This window comes from Nipponia nippon, unplaced genomic scaffold (genome assembly GCF_047370975.1).
Source record: "Nipponia nippon isolate SJK-2023a ecotype South Korea unplaced genomic scaffold, ASM4737097v1 scaffold_10, whole genome shotgun sequence".
Lineage (NCBI taxonomy): Eukaryota > Metazoa > Chordata > Aves > Pelecaniformes > Threskiornithidae > Nipponia > Nipponia nippon.
The window spans coordinates 9096372-9116456 of NW_028262291.1; the positions used below are offsets into that span (position 1 = coordinate 9096372).

At 40.9% G+C, this 20085-nt stretch overlaps 1 protein-coding gene across 5 annotated transcripts in view; it reads right to left on the reverse strand.

The window, feature by feature from the left end:
* Positions 1 to 724: 724 nt before the first annotated feature.
* Positions 725 to 20085, reverse strand: part of WT1 (WT1 transcription factor) — a 38412-nt gene continuing 19051 nt past the window's right edge. For 2 of the 5 annotated variants that reach the window (XM_087743847.1, XM_087743863.1), the window contains 5 exons: positions 17793 to 17895; positions 16276 to 16426; positions 8157 to 8246; positions 6358 to 6450; positions 2512 to 2937 (listed from right to left, as the gene is read on the reverse strand). In XM_087743847.1, the coding sequence (XP_087599973.1) occupies positions 2816 to 2937; positions 6358 to 6450; positions 8157 to 8246; positions 16276 to 16426; positions 17793 to 17895 (559 nt within the window). In that variant the 3' untranslated portion in view covers positions 2512 to 2815. Of the gene's footprint in view, positions 1484 to 2511; positions 2938 to 6357; positions 6451 to 8156; positions 8247 to 16275; positions 16427 to 17792; positions 17896 to 20085 lie in introns of those variants that run through there. The other 3 variants (XM_087743883.1, XM_087743873.1, XM_087743854.1) reach the window with 3 other exon arrangements.

The following is a 20085-nucleotide window of genomic DNA, read 5'->3' on the forward strand; positions in this document are numbered from 1 at the left end:
GCGTCGGGGGGCTGCTTCTGAGAAATTCGTGTGGTAAAGCACTTCAGTAAAGGTGGCTTACCTTGCTGACAGAACCTTGAAAACAGGGAAATGAAACGGAGAGACATAAAATGCCTCTCATGACAAAGACTGTAAAATAACTAGGAATAAAAATTTTAAAAAAATCTTGTAAACATTTACCATCGTCTTCACTGTACTCGGCAGGTCGGGGACGTAATGACCGTCAAACAACAGAGTAGCAATAAGTACTTTCGTTGAAAAAGGGGCGACAGCAAAACCAAAAGGACACGCTCTGTCCCTCATCAACCCGTGCTTCATTTTCTGTAGCCACCCACCATTAGTCTCTGGCGCGCGATTTAAAAGCAGCCAGACCATGGCTGTAGCTATTTGCAGGTCACTGGAAGCCTGGCCTGTGCTGCAGTGGAGTTTTGGTTGTATTTCACAAAAGATAGTTTTAGTTATGTTTGACTAATGCAGGCACAACTGGAGGCTGATTTTTCTTTTTTTGGCTTTTAGGATAAACACTCGTGGCAGCTCTCTATTTTGGGTGCAGACTGAAAAACAGATTGTTTTGTAGTTGCAGAAGAGTGCTGGGTAAATCAGAGGACGTTGTTATTGCGACTGAACTCTTCTCTCAAGAAAGCACGAGGAGTTGCTTTATTTTTTAATTCTGTGCAGTTTTATGTATTTATTCGCTCCAAATATTTGATGTTTGCCACACTTGTTATGAGTTTCTCCAGAGAGATGCTGTCTTTTGGCAGCAAAAGACAAAGTTGACTGATACAAATGAGTCGCAGTACCCCAACAGTAATTAACAGTGATGCAATACCCATGCGAAAAAGAGGACTTGAAGAATTAACTGTTGAGTTTTCTTGACGATGCAGCTGCACTTTAAGAGAGAAAGCTCAACCCATCATAGAACTCCATTGTGTACATTAGAGAAAAAAGCTTGGCAAGATACATTAAAGATTTTTGCTAAAGAGATACAAATATTTTGCAAGGTCAAAGGGCGCTGAGGCAGGCTGTACTTACTTCCAAAGAAAAGTAGGCAGTATGACAAAGAAACAGTAATATTTTTTTATCTTCATTTTCACACTTCATCATCTCGGAAAGACTGTCTTTTTCAACCTGCTGAACTGATTTAAGCCACCCCAACTCTACGTTAACTTTTACTTAGAAGTCAGTCTATGACATCCTAATCTAAGACGTTATCTGTGCTTACGGTTTCAGCGCGGTTCTACAGAAGGCCGGTACTGCTATTTATAAACCGGGGTTTACTATTCTGCAGAGTTCTTACACAAATCTCACAGGTCGAAAGAAAAGGAGTAGTTTGGTAAGAAGACGAACAATTGAAGCAACTGTTTTATGGCACAATATGAAACTCGACACTGTTTGCTGCTGCCAGTATGATTCCCAAGTGAGATGGATAAATTGTGGTCAAGACCTGGACAGGTTAACTAGTGGTCATCAGTGCTGGTGGTACCTTTATATACAAGAAAAAAAAAATGGATACTATTGGACAGGGCATTTGAAATTTAATACCAGACATGAAACAAGACATCTGTTGGACTCTCATTTGTTTCTCTTTGAATGGGCTTTAATTGAAAGCTCAGTGAAAAATGCAGGTTACATTCTTAGTGTTATCAATAGTTTGTAACAGCAACAACATCAGAACAGTGATGCATCTAATATTTATACACTTTCTAATTTTAGATGTCTAAGAGCAATACATTATCAGATATATATATATACACACAATTTCAAGCAATTAAAAGTAAATAATAAACCCCTCCTCCCAAAACCCTGAAACAATATATTTCCTTACACTAATAATGTCTTTTTCACATATACTTGACAAAGAGTCTTTTTAAGTTACTTATCTTAAGAGTAATCTGTTAATGGAGATCCTGGACCAGCCCCATTAAAAGTTCAGTTTTAAGTTTATACAGCTTGCTAGCCACATAACCAGTGTGGCTTTACATTGTAAACAAATCCCAAATGTCTACAATGATTGGAATTAGTTTTGTGTAAAGGAGATCTATGCATCTCGTGATAGAATAAATTTAAACCAATACATTAAAAAGAGAGAGAGAAAGGGAGAGCGTTACTTGACAAACAAAACCGTTCTGGGGGATCAATTCTGTGATTATTTAAAAATCAAGTTAACTTAATGGTAAGATTCTTATTTTCTGTACAGAGAGGCTCTGGTTCATCTAGCTTTAGCTGCTCTAGAAACACGTCCTTTAAAAAGAGGTTTGATTTGTGAAATTCAAAAGCAGAGCTTCCAACTTTAAAAGCTTGCCCTTTGGCAGGACGAGTACAAAGTTTACCAAAAGTATCTCAGGTGATCGTTCCATCTCATTTTGCGAGGATAGCTGTACCAGCATTTGGAAACCTCGGCATATGCACAGATGCGGTAAGCGTAAAGCTTACCTTCGTCAGGGAGGAATCACCCTACCCACTGCAGGACTTAAAAAGGTACAATATGTACCTAGAAAAGGTTTAGTGAAAATAAAACCAGGAAACTGGAGACAGACGTGGAAGGCAACCACAGTCTACAGTAATCTTGAAACTCTGGCAATCTTGCTTGCTTTTTAACAAAATTACAAATAAAAAGCTCTTGAACTTATTGAATAGGAACTTGTGTAAGTCCAAACGGAAGACAAGGCTGAGCAGAATCCTACGGTTTAGTTAACTTGTGTCAAATGGGATGCGAAGACAGCTGCAGCTTTCTGACAGAGGTGATCGAAGATGGCTGATAAAGTTTGCAGTAGCTCATAATGTCCCATCTGGTTTATTCACTTGTTTGCACTGTCTAAAGGGCCAACTGCAGCTTAGTCATGTTCCTCTGGTGCATGTTGTGATGACGAACTAATTCATCAGACCTGGCAAATTTTTTTTGACAGCTGGGCCACCGGCAACTGAAAGGCTTTTCACCTGTTAACAAAACACCCTGTTATTAAGGGGGTATACAGCTCGCCTGAGACACTGCTATTTGTTTTCTTGCTGCAGGGCTGTGAGGAGCCAGGCAGAGCCCCTGTCAGGAGGAACGGCAGCCCGGGCTGTCCTGAGAGGGTGTGGGAGTGCCCGCCGTTCCTGCTCGCACCAGCGCTCAGTGCTTTCTTACATCTCCCTCAGCTGATCTTTAACATCAGCCTTTTCAGGTGACGTAGACCATTTTGCAGTGGTTCATTCCTGAAGGGAGGCCCTTACTGAACACCATCTTGCCGTGTCTATGCTACTCTCAGCTCTACGGCGTTCGCACAAGCTTCAGCCGCACTGGGACTGTGGTGCAGACATACTGTTAGTCACTGAAAACCGTCGGTGACTAGAGCTTGACCTCAAGTCAAGGAGAGTTTTTCCAGCCAGTTCAATGAGTTTTGGCTGAAGGTCTTTGAAACTGGCGAGTGTAAGTGAATACGGTAGAAGCAACAGAGTTCAGCGTGAAGCCTGCAGAGCCAGACCGAAAGTTTCCCACTCCTGTCTAAATAAAGTAGGTTCGCATCTATGGGAGGTGCTAAAGGCTCAAAATAGTCAGTATTTTTCTAACATGCCTATGAGCACAATATTCACTAGAAATGACCCCAAGCAAAGCACGTTCAATTTTAACAAGAAATGCCATCACCTTTTTACAGTTTAATCTGGTCTCTTGATTTTCTACAATGTTTAAGTGGAATTTCAGGCCGTGTTTCTGATGCCGCAGGAATGCTGATGGAATGCTTTCATTAGCTCAGAGCAGTGCCCAGTGATTCATGTTTCTTTTAGAATTGCATTTTCTTTTTTTTTCCCCCCAAAGAGATGCAGTATTTTAAAGTAGGTTCAGCTCTGGGACTGGGCTCTTCAGTGCTGACTAGACACCCCGTACTCTCCAACTCACGACACACTGGGGTGGTACAAGCTCACCCAGCCACCTTCTCCTCTTCTTTGCCTCACAAGTTGTGCATTTCACAAACATCCAAATTCAGGGAAAAGGGGATCTGGGATTGGCATAAATGTGTATTTCTGTTTGCAAAATCCCATGCAATATATTGGGCAGGGGGGTTTAAAATCTATTTTATCCACCTAATGTACATGCTGGCAAAAGCATCAACTGTCTCACATGAGTGCATAAAACAGCATGGGACAAAACTGATCTGGTCAGAGCTACTGACAAAAATGACAGATTGTAGAAAGTGGTCTTCCTCCATCTCAGCAGCATTAGCAAAACCATCCTGTGAACTGATGCGAGTTATCTGTTACTGGCCAGTGTTTCACTGAACTCCCACAGTAAAAGCAGCACAGTTTTGCTGTTTCACAAGCAATTCTGGTTGTCCTCTCGCAACAGGGGGCAGCAATCCCTATTAGTTCTGTGCTGGGCACAGATTACTTCGTACAGCTTCACTGTACAGATATCAGAAATCACATTTCCATTGATAAAAATGTATATAGATGTATGGAGTTTTCCTTTGATTCATTTTTTTGCTTTCTACAGCAAAGATTGCTGTCACAGTAAAATTGCTTGTGGAGACAAAAAACCCTGAATTCGTAGCTTACCAAATAGTTTGGCAGTTGACTTAAAATTAGGATGGAATTAGATGGAAGTCACCTGTGCTTTGCTTCATCAAGATTTAACATGCAGCAAGTTAACTAGAGCTGAGTGTTTTGTTGCAAAATTGAGGGCGTACAAGAACGGAAGAGGAATGAAGCTACAGGGCAAGATGGAGATGGAAAATCTCCACCCACCATTCGTGCTCATTCCCTTCAGGATATGTGTACTTTGCAGTCAAAGGAGCCCGACACATCCAAAACCGCTGACAGGAGCATCATCACAGCAGCACGCAGCTGGGCTGCGGAGCTCGCGCAGAACCTGAGCCAGGGGCAGGCAGCAAGCCCACGCACAGGTCTGTGCTGTGAGGTTATCAGTGCTCAAGCGAGGCCGCTTTCAGCAGTGAGTGCAGTGTGGGCTTGGATCACACGGAACAAGGAAGAACTAGAACGGGCAGATGAGTTTCACTAGAAAAAAAGAGAGCAAGCTCTTCACTGATTTAGCTAATCTGTGATAAAAAATTACTGGACTCATGAAAGCAATGAATTAGCAGACCAGTTAGCAATGAAATGTGATGGGGACTGTAGTTTATCCTGACTTGCTAGCACGTGACAACCGCTTGCCATTTGGCCTCCACCAGAATGTTACCTGTTGCTGATTAAGAAAAGATCTTTCTTCATGCAAATGCACACAGACCCAGGCCCTGCAGCTCAGCGTGAGACCCTGGGGAGAACCCAGGAACACAGCCATGCCCTTTACCATTTGCAGACTGCAAGTGTAGATATGGCCATTACTTGAAGCATTTATTTGGCCAGTGCCACAGAAAATGCCATTGTTCTCAGGTGAATCGTTTCCTTTATTAAAATTTCTCTTTTATTTTTGAAAGTCTTAAATATGTGTATTTATGGTCCAGAAGAGAAAAAAGAATCCTTAGCAGGGAGAAAAAGATTTTCAGGCTCCTTGTCCATCTGTACAGAGACTGAATTTGAAAGGTTAACGCCAGTATAGAAAACACTGTGACATCTAATAACACGTCAAAGTGCTCAGTAAACAATTACTTGGTAAAAATACTGCATACACAGCGGAAGGGAACAGAAAATGCCAGTTCATAGGAACAATTCTAAAGCTTAAAACTAAAATATAGAGGTTGCTGCAGTTGCTCCTTAATGGTGTTTACATTTATGTGAGGGCAGAGTAGACTAAAATGGCCTCCTATTTTTTTCCCTGTACTCATATGAAATACTATGGTTTCTACGAAAAGGTCCTTGAATATTTGAGTAAGCTTTTACTTTAGTGTCTGTCAGTGTGAGTCTGCAAAAGGCATTCCTTTTATCTTCTGGAGAGATTACAGTACAAGCAGCAACAGCAAGAGCTTTGCTGTGCTATCCTGCATTAGGCTCAGCTGACACTTCGGAGGAGCATGAGTAGGCATGAATACTTTAGATTACAGACCTTCGGCTGAAGCTAGAATTAAAATTTCTATCTTGTAGGGTTTTTTTCAGTAAAGGCAGTAGATCAACTTGACATTTGTGGGCTGAGACCATGATGTTCATTTCACGATAGCTGACAAAATGTATTTTGCCAAGCTGAAATTTCTCTAAACGTAAAGGAAGAAAGCGTAGTTTCCAAAGTCACCTAAAACCCTTTGTGAAAAGTAACTAGGACACTTGGGGAATGTGGTCACACTGAAAAATCAGCACACTCTGAAATTCTTTCTGCCGTTCTGAATATTTAACTCCTGGTTAAGAGACTTTCTATTCATGTAATTTACAACAACATTGATTTAAAATTAAAAAATAATGAAATATAAATGTGAAGAAAAGTTTACGCACTTGTTTTACCTGTATGAGTCCTGGTATGAGTCTTCAGATGATCAGATCTGGAGAACTTTCTCTGACAGGTTTTACACTGGAAGGGCTTCACACCTGAAGAGACAAAAAAAAAAAAATCTATTCTTATATCCCAACGCCTTTTGGAAGGGTGAATGAAATTAGCTATTTTGAATTTTCAAAAGCCTGGATTTTTTTTTACTAGTTACTGTAACTGCTCCTCCCAGCTTCATGCCTACACATTACCGAAAGTCATTAATCAGGCTACCATCCCTCTGGAACTTCCTCTTCCGATGGCTGGGTCTGAAGCATCCAAACAGCACCATCATAAACAAACACCCACCTACACTGTTGGACTGAGGAGGATCTGCAAACGTTGTCAATTCTGATCCTGTGGCTTGGCACTATTGGTGTCATGTATGAGCAAATACAACATAAAAAGAATAGAGGTGCAGAGGTATATTTTTACACGCTCCCAATAGGCTTAACCTACTTTACACTTCTACTACTTACTTTACACACTACACGTAAGTCTTGGGGACTGTTTAACACAGATATGTTCTGGCATGCAGTTGCTAAAAATCTAAGATCCCAATAGAGTACTTTTACCACCAGCTTTCAGAGCCACTTCCTACATCTCTCAATAACACCGTTTACGTGGGACAGAACATCTTTAGCAAGAAAAGTAGTAGGCAGAACTCCACCACAGAACAGTGAGTAAACCAATTGCCAGGCCGCTCCCTGAGACAGAGGAGACCAAGATGGAATGTCTTGCTGTGATGCAGCCAGAGGAGTACTCTGAAGCCCTTGCTCATGCTCCATGCAGAGCACCCTCACGGTCCCACTCCCAGCTAGGAGGCTGGAGTCATCACCATCTCCTTTTTTGTGACTTCGGGAAGGGCAGCTGTCTCCCCTGTCAATCTAATCTGGACCTCCAAGAACTCCTGAAATGCTGAAATGGGCTGTCTTGGTGTTTTCAGAAAATGGTGTATGCATAAAAAACAACTTGCTGAATTTGGACTGAAATCACAAGTAGTTTTGGCTGTCTCAGAACATTTCACCCAATAAATGACTGACTGAAAAAGATACCCAAGTCTAGCTAGGACCCAGACCTGCTCATGGCTGCTGCTGCCCTCTCCGCTGTATGTGACCGGCTGTACGCTTTCCAGGCTGTTTGTGCAACCCAACCAGCCAGATCTTTGGTGTTTCTCTCCTTCCTGCTCCTAGAATCCTTCTTTAGTTGGCAGAATTCAAGAAAGGCTCAAATCTAAGCTTACGTGGTTTGCTGAATTAGGGTCTTAAGCAATATAGCTGGTGTGGCTTTTGCTTCTCTGCTTCTGCTTTCCACATACAAACGCACAGTAATTCCACCAGCCCGTCAGGTTATGCACAGGCTGCCTTCCCCTATTAGCATTGCCACACAACCATCAGAATACCAACAGTAGCATTCATCAGGTTACTCATTGGCAACTTTTTCTTGCAGAACTGTTTGGTTTTTAAAAATAATATTTTCCCTATATTGCGGATACAGTATAGAGCAAACAGTTTCCGTAAGAAAGCTGTTTCAAAAAGATGGCGGCACGATTAAAGGATCACCTATACAACCATAGTAGTGCTGAAATGCCAACAAAACCACTCAGCTGCAGCCCTCTCCTAAAGCTAACTCCAAGAATTTGGCACTACAGGTATCGTGTATGAGCAGACACAACATCAGAAAAACAGAAGTTTACAAGTATACTTTTTGGATTGCAGTTCACGTATAAAGATGAGCTCTAATGAGTAGCGATGTGTTGCCAACAAACCTGTGTGTCGTCTTTGGTGCCGTTTGAGTTGGTCTGAACGAGAAAATCTTCGTTCACAGTCCTTAAAATCACACTGATAAGGTTTTTCACCTGTAATGGACAAACAGTTTATCAGAAGATGTGGCCACATGAGGGAACACGTCAACTAGAATGAGAAGATGAAACATGTTACGCTAAAAGACTTAGACTTCTCTCCTGTCTAAAGCAGGCTAGTGGTACACGAGGACTCATTTGCTATAAAACCGTACAACTGTGTTGGAATCAGTGGGGAAAGGCTGGCATAATTCTACTGCATTGACACTGATATTGAATCTGCTCATTCTAAAAAAATAGCACACTAGGTTAAAGCTGCAAAAAAATTCAGGTTGCATGAAATTTTTGTTATTGTTTTCTGCTGGAAAAGAACAGAAATCCCTTGTTTTATATTTCTCTGAAAACCACATTAAGCCCTTTCCACGTGTCCTGGTTGCAGCTGGGATAGAGTTAATTTTCTTCCTAGCAGCTGGTATAGCGCTGTGTTTTGGATTTAGTATGAGAATAATGTTGACAACACACTGATGGTTTAGTTGTTGCTAAGTAGTGTTTATACTACTCAAGGACTTTTCAGCTTCCCATGCCCTGCCAGGTGCACAAGGAGCTGGGAGGGGGCACAGCCAGGACAGCTGACCCAGAGTGGCCCAAGGGCTGTTCCATACCGTATGGCGTCATGCCCAGTATAGAAACTGGGGGCAGTTGGCTGGGAGGGAGAGATCACTGCTCGGGGACAGGCTGGGCATCGGTCCACGGGTGGTGAGCAATTCTATCATGTATCACTTGCTTTGTGTAGTAGTAGTAGTACTACTACTACTAGTACTATTTTACTTTATTTTATTTCAATTATTAAACTGTTCTTATCTCAACCCACAGGTTTTTCTCACTTTTACTCTTCTGAATCTCTCTCCCATCCCACCACGGAGCGGGCAGTGAGCGAGCAGCTGCGTGGTGCTTAGTTGCTGGCTGGGGATAAACCACGACACCACCTGTTTCAGTAATATATAATTTGTATAAGGGAACAACTTGCATTTTGCTCTAAATTGGATTTAAAGCAAAACCTAAACAAATGTCATCCATGTAGGTGGCAATTTTAACCACACTAAATGAAGTAAAAGAAACTGAGCAAAATTCAACCACAGAAAAATACATATTCTTCCTCAAAACACAAATGATGTTTCTTCCATAAAGCACCATTAAATAGAATTTCTCATGTAGCTGCACACCTCCCGCAGGCACGCCTATGAATTATTGCAAAGCCTCACATAAATGTAAACTCTTCCTTCACCTCCCATACAGTTCAGCAGAGATCCTCAGGATGGGTTTTCTCTGGGACGAAAAGTGAGATTCTGACTTTTTAAAAAAATGAAATCCCTACAAGCTAGTGTCTCAAACGAACGTGGTTTTCAATGCAAAGGACTTCACCAACCACATCAACAAGCAAAAAGAAATGCAGCTATCAAGGCGCTTGAGGAAAGAGGGGAACACTGCTGGCACGTAGCATACCACAGAGTTGGTGAAATCTGGCCAGCACAAAAAAAAATACCCTTATGCTGTTACAGGAGGAGCTCTGTGATCTTTCAGATCTGATTCGCATATAGTCTAAGACCCCTTTGCACAACACTGGAATCCTGCGAAACCTCAGATACAATTACATTTATACCTACATAAAGTCTGGTTACGGTGCCACAGCCCTGCGCAGAGGCCTCAGCGCAAGAAGCCAGGAGGACCCTGGGCTTTATCTGGAAGGTACGCACGAGACCAGCTGGGACCTGCTTTGTCTACGGTGGAAAGCTGAGATGTAAAACAAAGGTCCAGTAGGAAGGACCTAAAGAAAAACACCAGCTGAAGTGGGCAGTGGGTTTAACTTCTCTGGGTATATTTTAAAACACATCACTTTCATAAATCTTCATTGCAAGTGTCCGCATTTCTCATTTTATTATGATGAGGAGAAGTTTTCTGGTTGCACTGGTATTCTGAGATACCCATGCAAACTAGTTTAGTTTAAAGCAGAAGCCTTTTGATCTAGGTGACCCAGTATAAGTAGCATATTGAGGAGAGCATTCCAAATCCATACCGCTGTAGCTAAGATCAAAATTTTACAAAAGCAACTAAATCTGCAAGGACAAGCTAACTTCCCGTGACAGTCACCCAAAGGAGTTTACTGATTCTCAAACCTAGGTGTGGACAATTTCCATGTCTGCTGTGCTTAATTTATTAGCATAAGGGATTAAAGTTGCCACAGGTGTTTGAAATAGTTCTGTACACTTTGACCGCAAGGACTCCCTGGGGGGTGCCTGCTTTTCAGAAACCACTTACTTCCAAGGAATTCAGCCCTTTGGCAGATTTAAGAGGGGGAATGTCAGCAGAGCAGAATGCAGTGACAGGATGATTGTCTGCTAATTGCAATATAAACGCAGAGATGGGTAAGGAGGTATTTGAATAAAACAGTATAGCGGGTCTGATGGCATGCACATTAAAGTATTTCTTTAACTATTTGAAATATAATCTTGATTAAATTAAGGACAAATTTAACCAATGCATATATTAAGGGAATCAATCCAAGATGCTTACATCGAGATATGATGACACTGCATAGAAAACAAAACGCAAACAAACAAAAAGAGGCACAATATTTGCACAGAAATCCTAATTTCCCTTCCCCTCTGCATCTTCCGCGTTAGCTAGTGCCAAGCAAAACGCCTGCCAAAGCCAGCCGTCACATACCTGTTAACTCCCACAAGTTTCATCAGAGCCGGACAACAGAAACGTCCCAGATTAGAAAAAGTCTGTTAGTACCTCATTAAATCACTGTACCAAGAGGGGTTAGAGCAGTGTCTAGTTTCCCCAGGCCTATTAAAGCCCCTCCAGTAAAAGGCTAAAGTCTCTTAATGTATGGAAAATACCCCATAATGCTGTCACCTTCCTATGTGACCACGTACAATTTCAAAACAAAACAGGAGATGAAGATGAAGCTTCACCAGTCCTTCCACCTGCGACTCAGAGGCTTCCACGATTATTTACATTTCATTACTGAAAGAGGGCATGCAAAAGAAAGGCTCACCTAGTGCATAATGAAATAGTCAAGATGAAAAAGGACAGAGGGAACAGCAGTTCTCTAATATTTAGGAAAATATTTAGAAAAAATAAAGCTCAGCAATCGCAGAACAAGTATGAATCAGCCTTTGCACGTATCGCAATAAACGCTTCTAATAAAATAAACCTATTTGCTCAAAAGTAGTTAACGTAAACTAGAGGAAGCGTGCACGTTTTCTCTGGAGCAAATTCATTTGCCCAGACACATGGGAAAACAGAAATTCCTACTGCTGTAGCAGTTGCACAAAATATTCATAATTGTTGCATCTAATTAAGGAGTGCCGCAAGAGCAAAAGCCCGCTGCTGACAAGGAAACACGAGAGGAGGAGGCTGATTTGGAAACCAGAGGCTGCAAGTCTGAATGAGAACCTGAAGGCTTGCCTATGCTCCTTTCACCAATTTAAACCCCTTTTCTTGTATACCCACTTAATCAAACGAGCACAACCCCATAATCTCAACTTTACCTCGCTAATATAATATTTTTTCTATTCAATGTAATTTGCTTTAGCAAACTTAGATAAAAAATACATTTCTTTATTTAGTAGGGAGCCTTTATGGGTAATGTTTTCTGTCACCTTCACACCGTAGTTCAGGTGTGAGATGTCATTACTATTTTGAAACTCATCTTGTATTTTAAACACATAAGTACTCTTATTTTATGCCGTAGAAAGGAAAGCCTAAAAGCAGTCCGTGCTGGGTGAGGCCAAAGGTCCATCCAGCCCCGCGGTCTGCCCCCATGGCTCACCGACGACGCCTGCAGGAGAGCAGAAGACAGCACGGATTCAGCAGTACTTTCCCCGGACACCCTCCTAGTATCCAGCAGTCCATGAGTTAGCAACTTTCTACGCCAAAGGTGGCTTTCTATTTAACACTTGTTAATGGGGTTTCTTTCCATGGATTTGTCCAGTTGCTTCTTGAACCCACGGAAGCTTTCAGCTTCCACAGCATTCTGCAGAATGGTATTCCATGGCCTCAGTACGACGGGCAGTACTTCAAAGCAACATTAATGAAAGAGCGCTATCCTAGAACTTACCACGCCAGTCCCTTAGGAGGACAGCCCGGGCAGTTCCCAGCTCAGGCACAGTTACACCCATTTATCAGTTTATCATCTCTGTATATAGAGGACATAGCTCTGTCTTTCAAAGGTGGTGTAATGATGAACTGAACTAATGACTGTAAAGCATTTCGCAGCACGGTGGCACATGCCATAGTAAAAGGATATTTGCTTTGGTCAAAGCAAAGAAATCATTGTTAGATGATTAGCATAAAAATCATTATTAGACTGCACTGCTTACACCCCCCAGTGCCTCAGAAATTCACTAGCGAGACCTGAGTCCTCTACCACATAAAGGACAACCTTCCTGATTTACAGATTCTCATACTCTTTGTAGAAGCTCATACCTGCAGCTGAGCGTATTTAGGCTGAAGAATATCCCTGGCAAGCAGGCAGAGGGTATTTTCTCTGCAAAGATGCTCAGCTTCCCCTTAGAATAAATCCAGTTTTTCCAATGTGTGGCACTGAACGCAAAGGGTCTCTGGTATGAATGCTGATGTTTCCACCATAAATGAAATTTATGGAGGTCTAGACATCAATTTGTTTCTGCAAAGAAGTCTCTGGAGTCTGCCACAGGATGACAACTCACATTATTCGCTGTACTGTTGAAAAGTTATATGTATTTTTGCATTTCCTTTCAGAGGCCTATCTACTGCAGCAAAACACACCAAGATAAGAAAAAAGCTTTTTTGGCTGTACATGTTTCAATAAAGGCATTGTTAATAACGGACAAGCAGTCTTGGAGGGTACAAAATGTCAACATATTTTCAACTAAGGCTATGTTGAAACATTGGTAAAAACTGATTACAACTGATCCAACTTTGTGTTTCAGGGCCCTGCTTGATTTTGCAATACTGCAACCGGTGAAGAATGAAAGATCTGATGAGCCAGTCCTCTGTAAGTATTTATTATAGAAAGAAAAAAGATAATCAGGAGCCAACATTATTCTGCAAAGATAACTATCTGCTGGTTTAATATTAGATATATGTAGCAGCTTGTTTTCAAATAATGTGTTCATAATTTAAAAAATGACCTACCACTACACTAAAAGCGAGTTTCAAACCCATGACTGAATCCAGAACCACCTTACAGGAGGACTAGTAGAATTTTATGTTGGCTGTAGAGAGGTATACCAAACACAACCAAATTATCCTCCGCTTGAGTTGATGTCTAAGAGCTCTCCTGACTTTGGCTCGTCAGGATTCCTCCCCATCAAAACACTGAAGCAGAAGGGACACATCCCTTTGATTAGTAAGAATATTAGGTGTTACATTTGCTGACTACTTTCTAATATGCTAATTCCACCAAGCCCAATTTCTGTACCTAGTAGAGAACTCCAGAATGGAGTTTTGGAGTTCATTGGGTTACAAACAGAAAGATGATCAGAGAGCCTAAGAGACAGCCACATAATTATCAACATAAGCCAACAGCCTCACTCAAGTCATACTGGCCCCTTAAGATATCCCCTAACATATAAAACAAGCAGGTGGAGAAAAGAGAGAAGGTGCAGAGAAGCGTGAACTGTAGCTACCATAACTGTTATCAACATGACACAGACATTCTTCACAGTGATGACTGATCTGCCCTTGGAGAAAACCGGTTTCCAAATTTTGCTTTTGACAATCAGCTTTTCCACACGCAGGAGACACAAATCAGAGTCAGACGGACACAGACATGAAATTACAAAGGAGACTGGAAATGGCTTTGCACCACAACAGTTGGTTCAGCTGCCCAGGACTCCTGAAATGCATGGGACTGAAAAAGATCGTTACGGCCACCAAGTCCAGACCCTCCACCACACCAAGCAGCCAAGAAAATATGTTAACTGAGGACTGTTTGTAGACTGTCCACCTCAGATGCTCCCATATAGTATAGTTCACCAAGCACTCCTAAAAACTGGGACTAACAGACCACAGGAGGAGACAAGAAATGAAGAGCATCCCATTCTAAGCCTCTACAGCAGCTGGGAATTCGGTAAGTAAAATTTCCAGACAATAATCATAGGAAATGGCTAGTACCCACACAACAGGCTGAGGACAAAACCCCGCCAGCCTGAAAAAGGGGAGAACTCCCTTCTGATCCTAAATCTGAATGCCTCAGCCAGGCAAGTTACCCAAGCAATTCTCATAGCAGCAATGCACCCTTGCTTCCTCTCTTTAGCTGCAACCAACCGCAAAAGCTGACACGGTCTTATCAATGGCAATGTTTGTATCAGCAAATACAAGCCTTGGGAATCAAGTTGGCCTCTTCTGGAAAGTAACTTGCAAAGGTTTGAGAAATAAGTAAGTTTTGTTTTCAACACGTCAAAAAATAGTGGCAGAAAGATCTGGACCCACCTGTACGGAAGAGATGTTTGAAGGGAAAAAAATGGTTTTGCTCTACACTGTTCCACTATAGCGTAAACCGAAGGAGGGGCACGTGTGACCTCAAAGCCAATGGGAGAAGTCTCTCTAGGGATGATAGATGGCCACAGTCCTATCCCCTATGTCTTTTGGGGCTTTTGTGACTCTATGTGCCTAGATGTTGTGTGGTATAATTCTGAAAATCTTCTCCAGTTAAGGAAAAAAATAAAGACGTAAGTTGAAGTCCTTGTGATGTATCCAGAAATAATATTGCAAAAGCCAAGCAACTAAATGGAATAAAATACAGGACCAGAACAAACAAATTATGACTGTTAAAATACAGAGTAAATCAATCTGGGAATGAAAGAAATAGTGATTATGAGAAAAATTCAGAACTGTTTAGGCATACTTGACAAAAATACTGGAGTTAATGGACCCCAAAAGATCTCCTAATTTTCTTCTTTCCAATTTATTTACAGAAAATAGAATAGCATTCCTGTAGACCTTCATCTCTAAAGACTAAATTCCAGTTACAATCTAAATTATCTTGAATGTGTAATCTGAGCAACACCGAAGATATCTATCCGAATATTTTGTGACTTGCCCATTCAGAAATTAAAAATGCTTTGTAATGTTCATTTCTCACCTATAAGTATCTTACACAATTAATTAATATCCCGTCATGGTCTCCAAAAGGAAAAGTTTGCAACTATTTTTTATGAAATGTTAGACAATCTGCTAGGTCACAGCAGTACGGACTGCCTTCCTGTTGTCCGTTTCATCCCTTTGACCTTCCATCATATTAACAGCAAACTGAACATCCATATTTGCAGATTTTATCCACAGATTTCTAGACAGAAAGAACTGTCTAAATAAAAATATGATAGGCAATTAAAAAAAATGCATAAGGAGCATATCTAAAGGTATATCATAATTTTACATTTCCAACAGCATACATCTCCCAGTAGGGGAAATAATTCTATTTACTGTTTGGCAAGGTGCAGCAGGACATTTGATTTCCACGTTTTGAGATACAACTTATATTGCCTGACCTCAGAGGGAATCCAGATCTCAGCCTACAAATGACTGGCTTCAGGCTCCAGGCTCAATTCTTCATGGAAAGATCCCATAGCAAGGAAGCTCATCTGCCAATCCTTGCCTCCACCCCCAACCAGAAAAGACTTACACAGGAGGACAAGAGGATGCTAAATGTCTAGGTTCCTCTTGCAGAGGAAGCTTCTTAATAGTTAACAACAGTTAAGATTTGGAGCAAGCTTTGATGCTCCCGAATGAGGAGGGTGGGGAGGAAGATGATTCACAGCCTTGAGTGTTGCCCTATAGCAGTAAGAGAGAGAGGCAGGTGATCTACTTGCCGTCAGTGCTGCTCTGCGTTTTTCTTCACTAGATTCAGAGAGTCTTTTGCATCCAAAAGAGGGATCGCCCAGATGACAGAGCACATACATACTCATCTGACAGATTCTTGCTGCCCCTGACCTGGCAGATCATTTCTTGCACCTTATGCTATTTTCAAATCACCCTACCCACTTTGCTGTCCAGTTCTGTAACGTGATTTATATCAAGCCATGCTGACACTTACCAGTGTGCTTTCTGCTGTGCATCTGTAAATGGGACAACTTAAAGTATCGCTTGTTACAGCCAGGGTACGCACACATGAAGGGACGTTTTTCGTTTGTCTCACTTGCTGATCGGACAATGGCTGGAGCTACTCCTGGCACCCGTCGGACATCCTGCAATGACAGAGACTTGCTAATGCAACGTGAATGTTCTCAAGCTTTTACTTAACATATCCAAAGACAAAAAATCAGACGCATTTCTCCATGACAAAGAGATACTTAAATATATTATACTGCAAACAGGCAATTTTATTTTATTTTACATTAACGAAGTACAACCTTAGTATACCTTAATCAGTTCTTTGCAGAGTATTAAAATTATTTGAAGGTGAAATACAGTGAACTGTACTTATTAGATTCTCTCACCAACATTTACACGCAAGATTAAATGGGCCACATTCTGACCTCATGTGTAATCACACAATCCTGGAAGAACACTCATTGGCATATGAAAGAGTTTTAGGCTTATACCAGTGTAAGAGATAAGAGCATGAGCCAGAGTAGCATTATCCTCTTTATTTTAAATACTCATACGAAGTTAAGGGACAGGGAAATTAATTTATTGGGTTAATACAAATTGGTAAAAAACAAACCAAGACAGACTGTCTAGGTGGAGCTGGTGAATAGTTCAGCCTTAATGCATTTTGGCCACTGTCACAATATTCCACCAAAGATGATCTTCTCCTTCTGGGGTAATTAACTTCCTCAAACAATGTCAACTGCTTACTTTTATTCACTCAGCAAAAGCTGGCTCACAAGCCTATTTGTGAGAGCTTGCTACTGAATAATGACTTGTTCAACTATACAGAAAGGGAAAAGGAGAGAAGATGCTATCTAAAACCATTCATGTATGCTGACAACACAAAGAGACAAATATTATATAATGACTTTGCCACCAGTTTTAAGAAGGTACATCTTTTACAGTGGTATTTCTTGATATGACTGTTTCAGAAAGGGAGGAAATTAACTCCCATGAATGGTAAGTTCCTTCCAAATATTCACTAATTACTTAGTCATTAGGAAACAATCACTTATTATATTTTGTTTTAAGGAAACGTGTTTGAATTAGTAAAGTTTCAGAAATCCATAAAAGCAAATAATCTAACACTTCCATATATAGTTATCAGGTGTAGTCCATTGTAACCACAGAAGCTTCACACAGCCAAAGTGACCGGAGCTAGAGGTTGGAAACTGGATCGTGTATTTTGGACCATCCTGAGAAGCTGGTGATGAATATTGTCTCGCAGATATATTTTAGAAGAAGAAATAAACAATTTTAAATTACTGTGTCAGAAAGAAATCTTACATCATACTTCAATGGCTTCAGTGAAGTCCAGACACTTATGTAAATAACATTTCTTGATAACGCAGGGAAACAGCAAATCAAGGATGGATTTATAAATACCAGTGAAGTAGTAAATGAACATTATAAACAGGCAGCAGTTTTACTTCCCTATGAAGAATGCCCTACTATACTCACTTGTATGCCTCTAAAAACTCCATGGGTGTGTATTCTGTATTGGGCCCCACAGCTGTATAACATGGGAGCACTGTGGTTCTCATTTTCATATCCTGCTGTATGGCTGTAAATAAAGAGGGGAATAATGGAGAAATGAAATATTTTTCAGTACTCAGCTCCACGTGAGAGGTTTCATTTAAGTCGGTGATAACATACGCAGAGTTCGCTTTTGTAGCCAGGATAGCCAAGTTCAAACGAAATTCACCAAAGGAAGCCTGCTCTGCCTTCGTATGGATCTGCTCCTGCTGGCACAATGCACTGACTCCATACATACATCTATTAGTATCCATAAGACAGTCCAGTAAAAAAAAAAAAAAGGTCATGATCTGAACTCTGATATATTTCCACAAAGATTTTAGGTAAGAGGAAAAAATCCACATAGCAGCATAACTGTGTCATGTGCACATGTACACGTTATTTATCAGTTAAATGTGGGGCTGGCTATTGCTAATATCTTTTGGAATGAGCAAAATGCATCAAGTTTCACATTAAGTGCAGTGGATTTTTGTCAGCACTTCATGACTCAGATATTGCCAGATCCTACCAAGAAAGTGATGACATTTATAAGAATAGCAGTCATGTACTCATAAACAGAGATTACAAATCAGTGTCCAAACTATTTATCCCACGTATGAGCTTGCAGGATGCACTACAAATTAACCCTTTATAAAAATAAAATAAAAAACCCAAACCAGCCTATCCCTACTAGGTATAAATTTTCAAGATTCCTCATGCAGCAGCATCACAATAATTTTAAAAATTTGTTACCTTTGTTGTGTTTTGGGGGTGTCACAAACATATATGTTTTACCTAATTATTCTTCAAAATCCTATATTCTCCTGTCCAGAATGTCAGGAACATTGCCATGTTTCCTGTTTGCAACCTTCTTAATGTCAACATTATGCAAATAAATTTTAGTTTTTATTTTTAAATGAGTACGTTACATTAGTGTGTACACTGCCACATGTGTTAATATACATTGGCAACAGTAAGTGTTCATGTTTTACACTGCACTAGAAATTAGAAAGCCCAGAACAAAGCCCAAGGGCACACAGCTAGGGACAAAGATGGATACATAGGATGTTATCCCAGTCTTTGCTAAATGCTTGCAATAGCAATTTGAAGGGGTCCCTGAGGCCCAGACTCTCATTTCACTGGTCCTTCCTTTCTCTTCACTCAAAGTTCATGTGCAGAGTAGAATTACAAGGAAGTTTTAAACCTCTTAAGTGATTTGCAGAACAGCCAATGGAACTGGAATGCGGGAGATGTCTAAACGGTTTGTGAACCTCGCTGAACAGGAGGGGAGCGGTGTTTGGGAGCAGCTCTGGCTGCAGAGTGTGGGTTGCATTCCTCGCTATTCGTCCCCATAGCGGCTTGCAGGCTGCCACCTGGCAGATGTGTTCCTTTAGATCAAGTCCTTCGCTGCTTACACTACTAGATTCAAATCCTGGCTCCACCTGGCTATTCAAATCAAAGGCTACACCTTTTAGGAACATATGCTCTGTTTACTTCAATTTTAAGTGGCAAACAGATGATCGTAATGAAATAAGTTATAGAGTGGTGGCAAGAAAGTATCTCTGATCTGTAGTATTATCTGTAACAATAGAGAAAGGAAGATACCGTTATCTGATTTAAATGGGTTAAACTCTTCTCTAGATCTGTACCATGTCCAACTAAACAGAGTCTCCTCTCTGCTCAGGGCCCAGATGTGGCCTTTTGTTCCCTAATACAAGTAACAAATGACCATTTGCTCAATTCAGGTTTCCCACCAGCATCGAATTTTCCTCTCTGTTGAGAGGCAGCAAGTCCATAGATGTTGGAAAAAAAAAAAAAAAAGTTGAGAAGCACCCAACCCATGGTGACAGCCCTGTTAATCACAAATTAAACAGTGCATTTTAAAACAGAAATGAAATGAGAACTACCATTTATAAGGAGGATGTTCTGCAGTAGAAGCTATTGCTGATCTGCAACGTAGCAGCAAATCAAGGGTAAATACAAACTTCAGCATTAGTCACCCTGAGAAACCGTGAAACCTCTCATTCACGCCTGTGCTAGCAACCTTACACATTACAATAAACAAGAGACACAAAGTTAGATAAGAAGAATTCCCAGGACAGAAACTTTAGAAGGAGGAACAGGAATATGCAGTAGAAGCTTATACCATAAACCACAGCCTAACTTTCCCTCCAAATTCACATGGTTTTCATCTTTAAGTGATAACCGTTTTTGTAAAGACCAGTCAGTTCTGAAATAA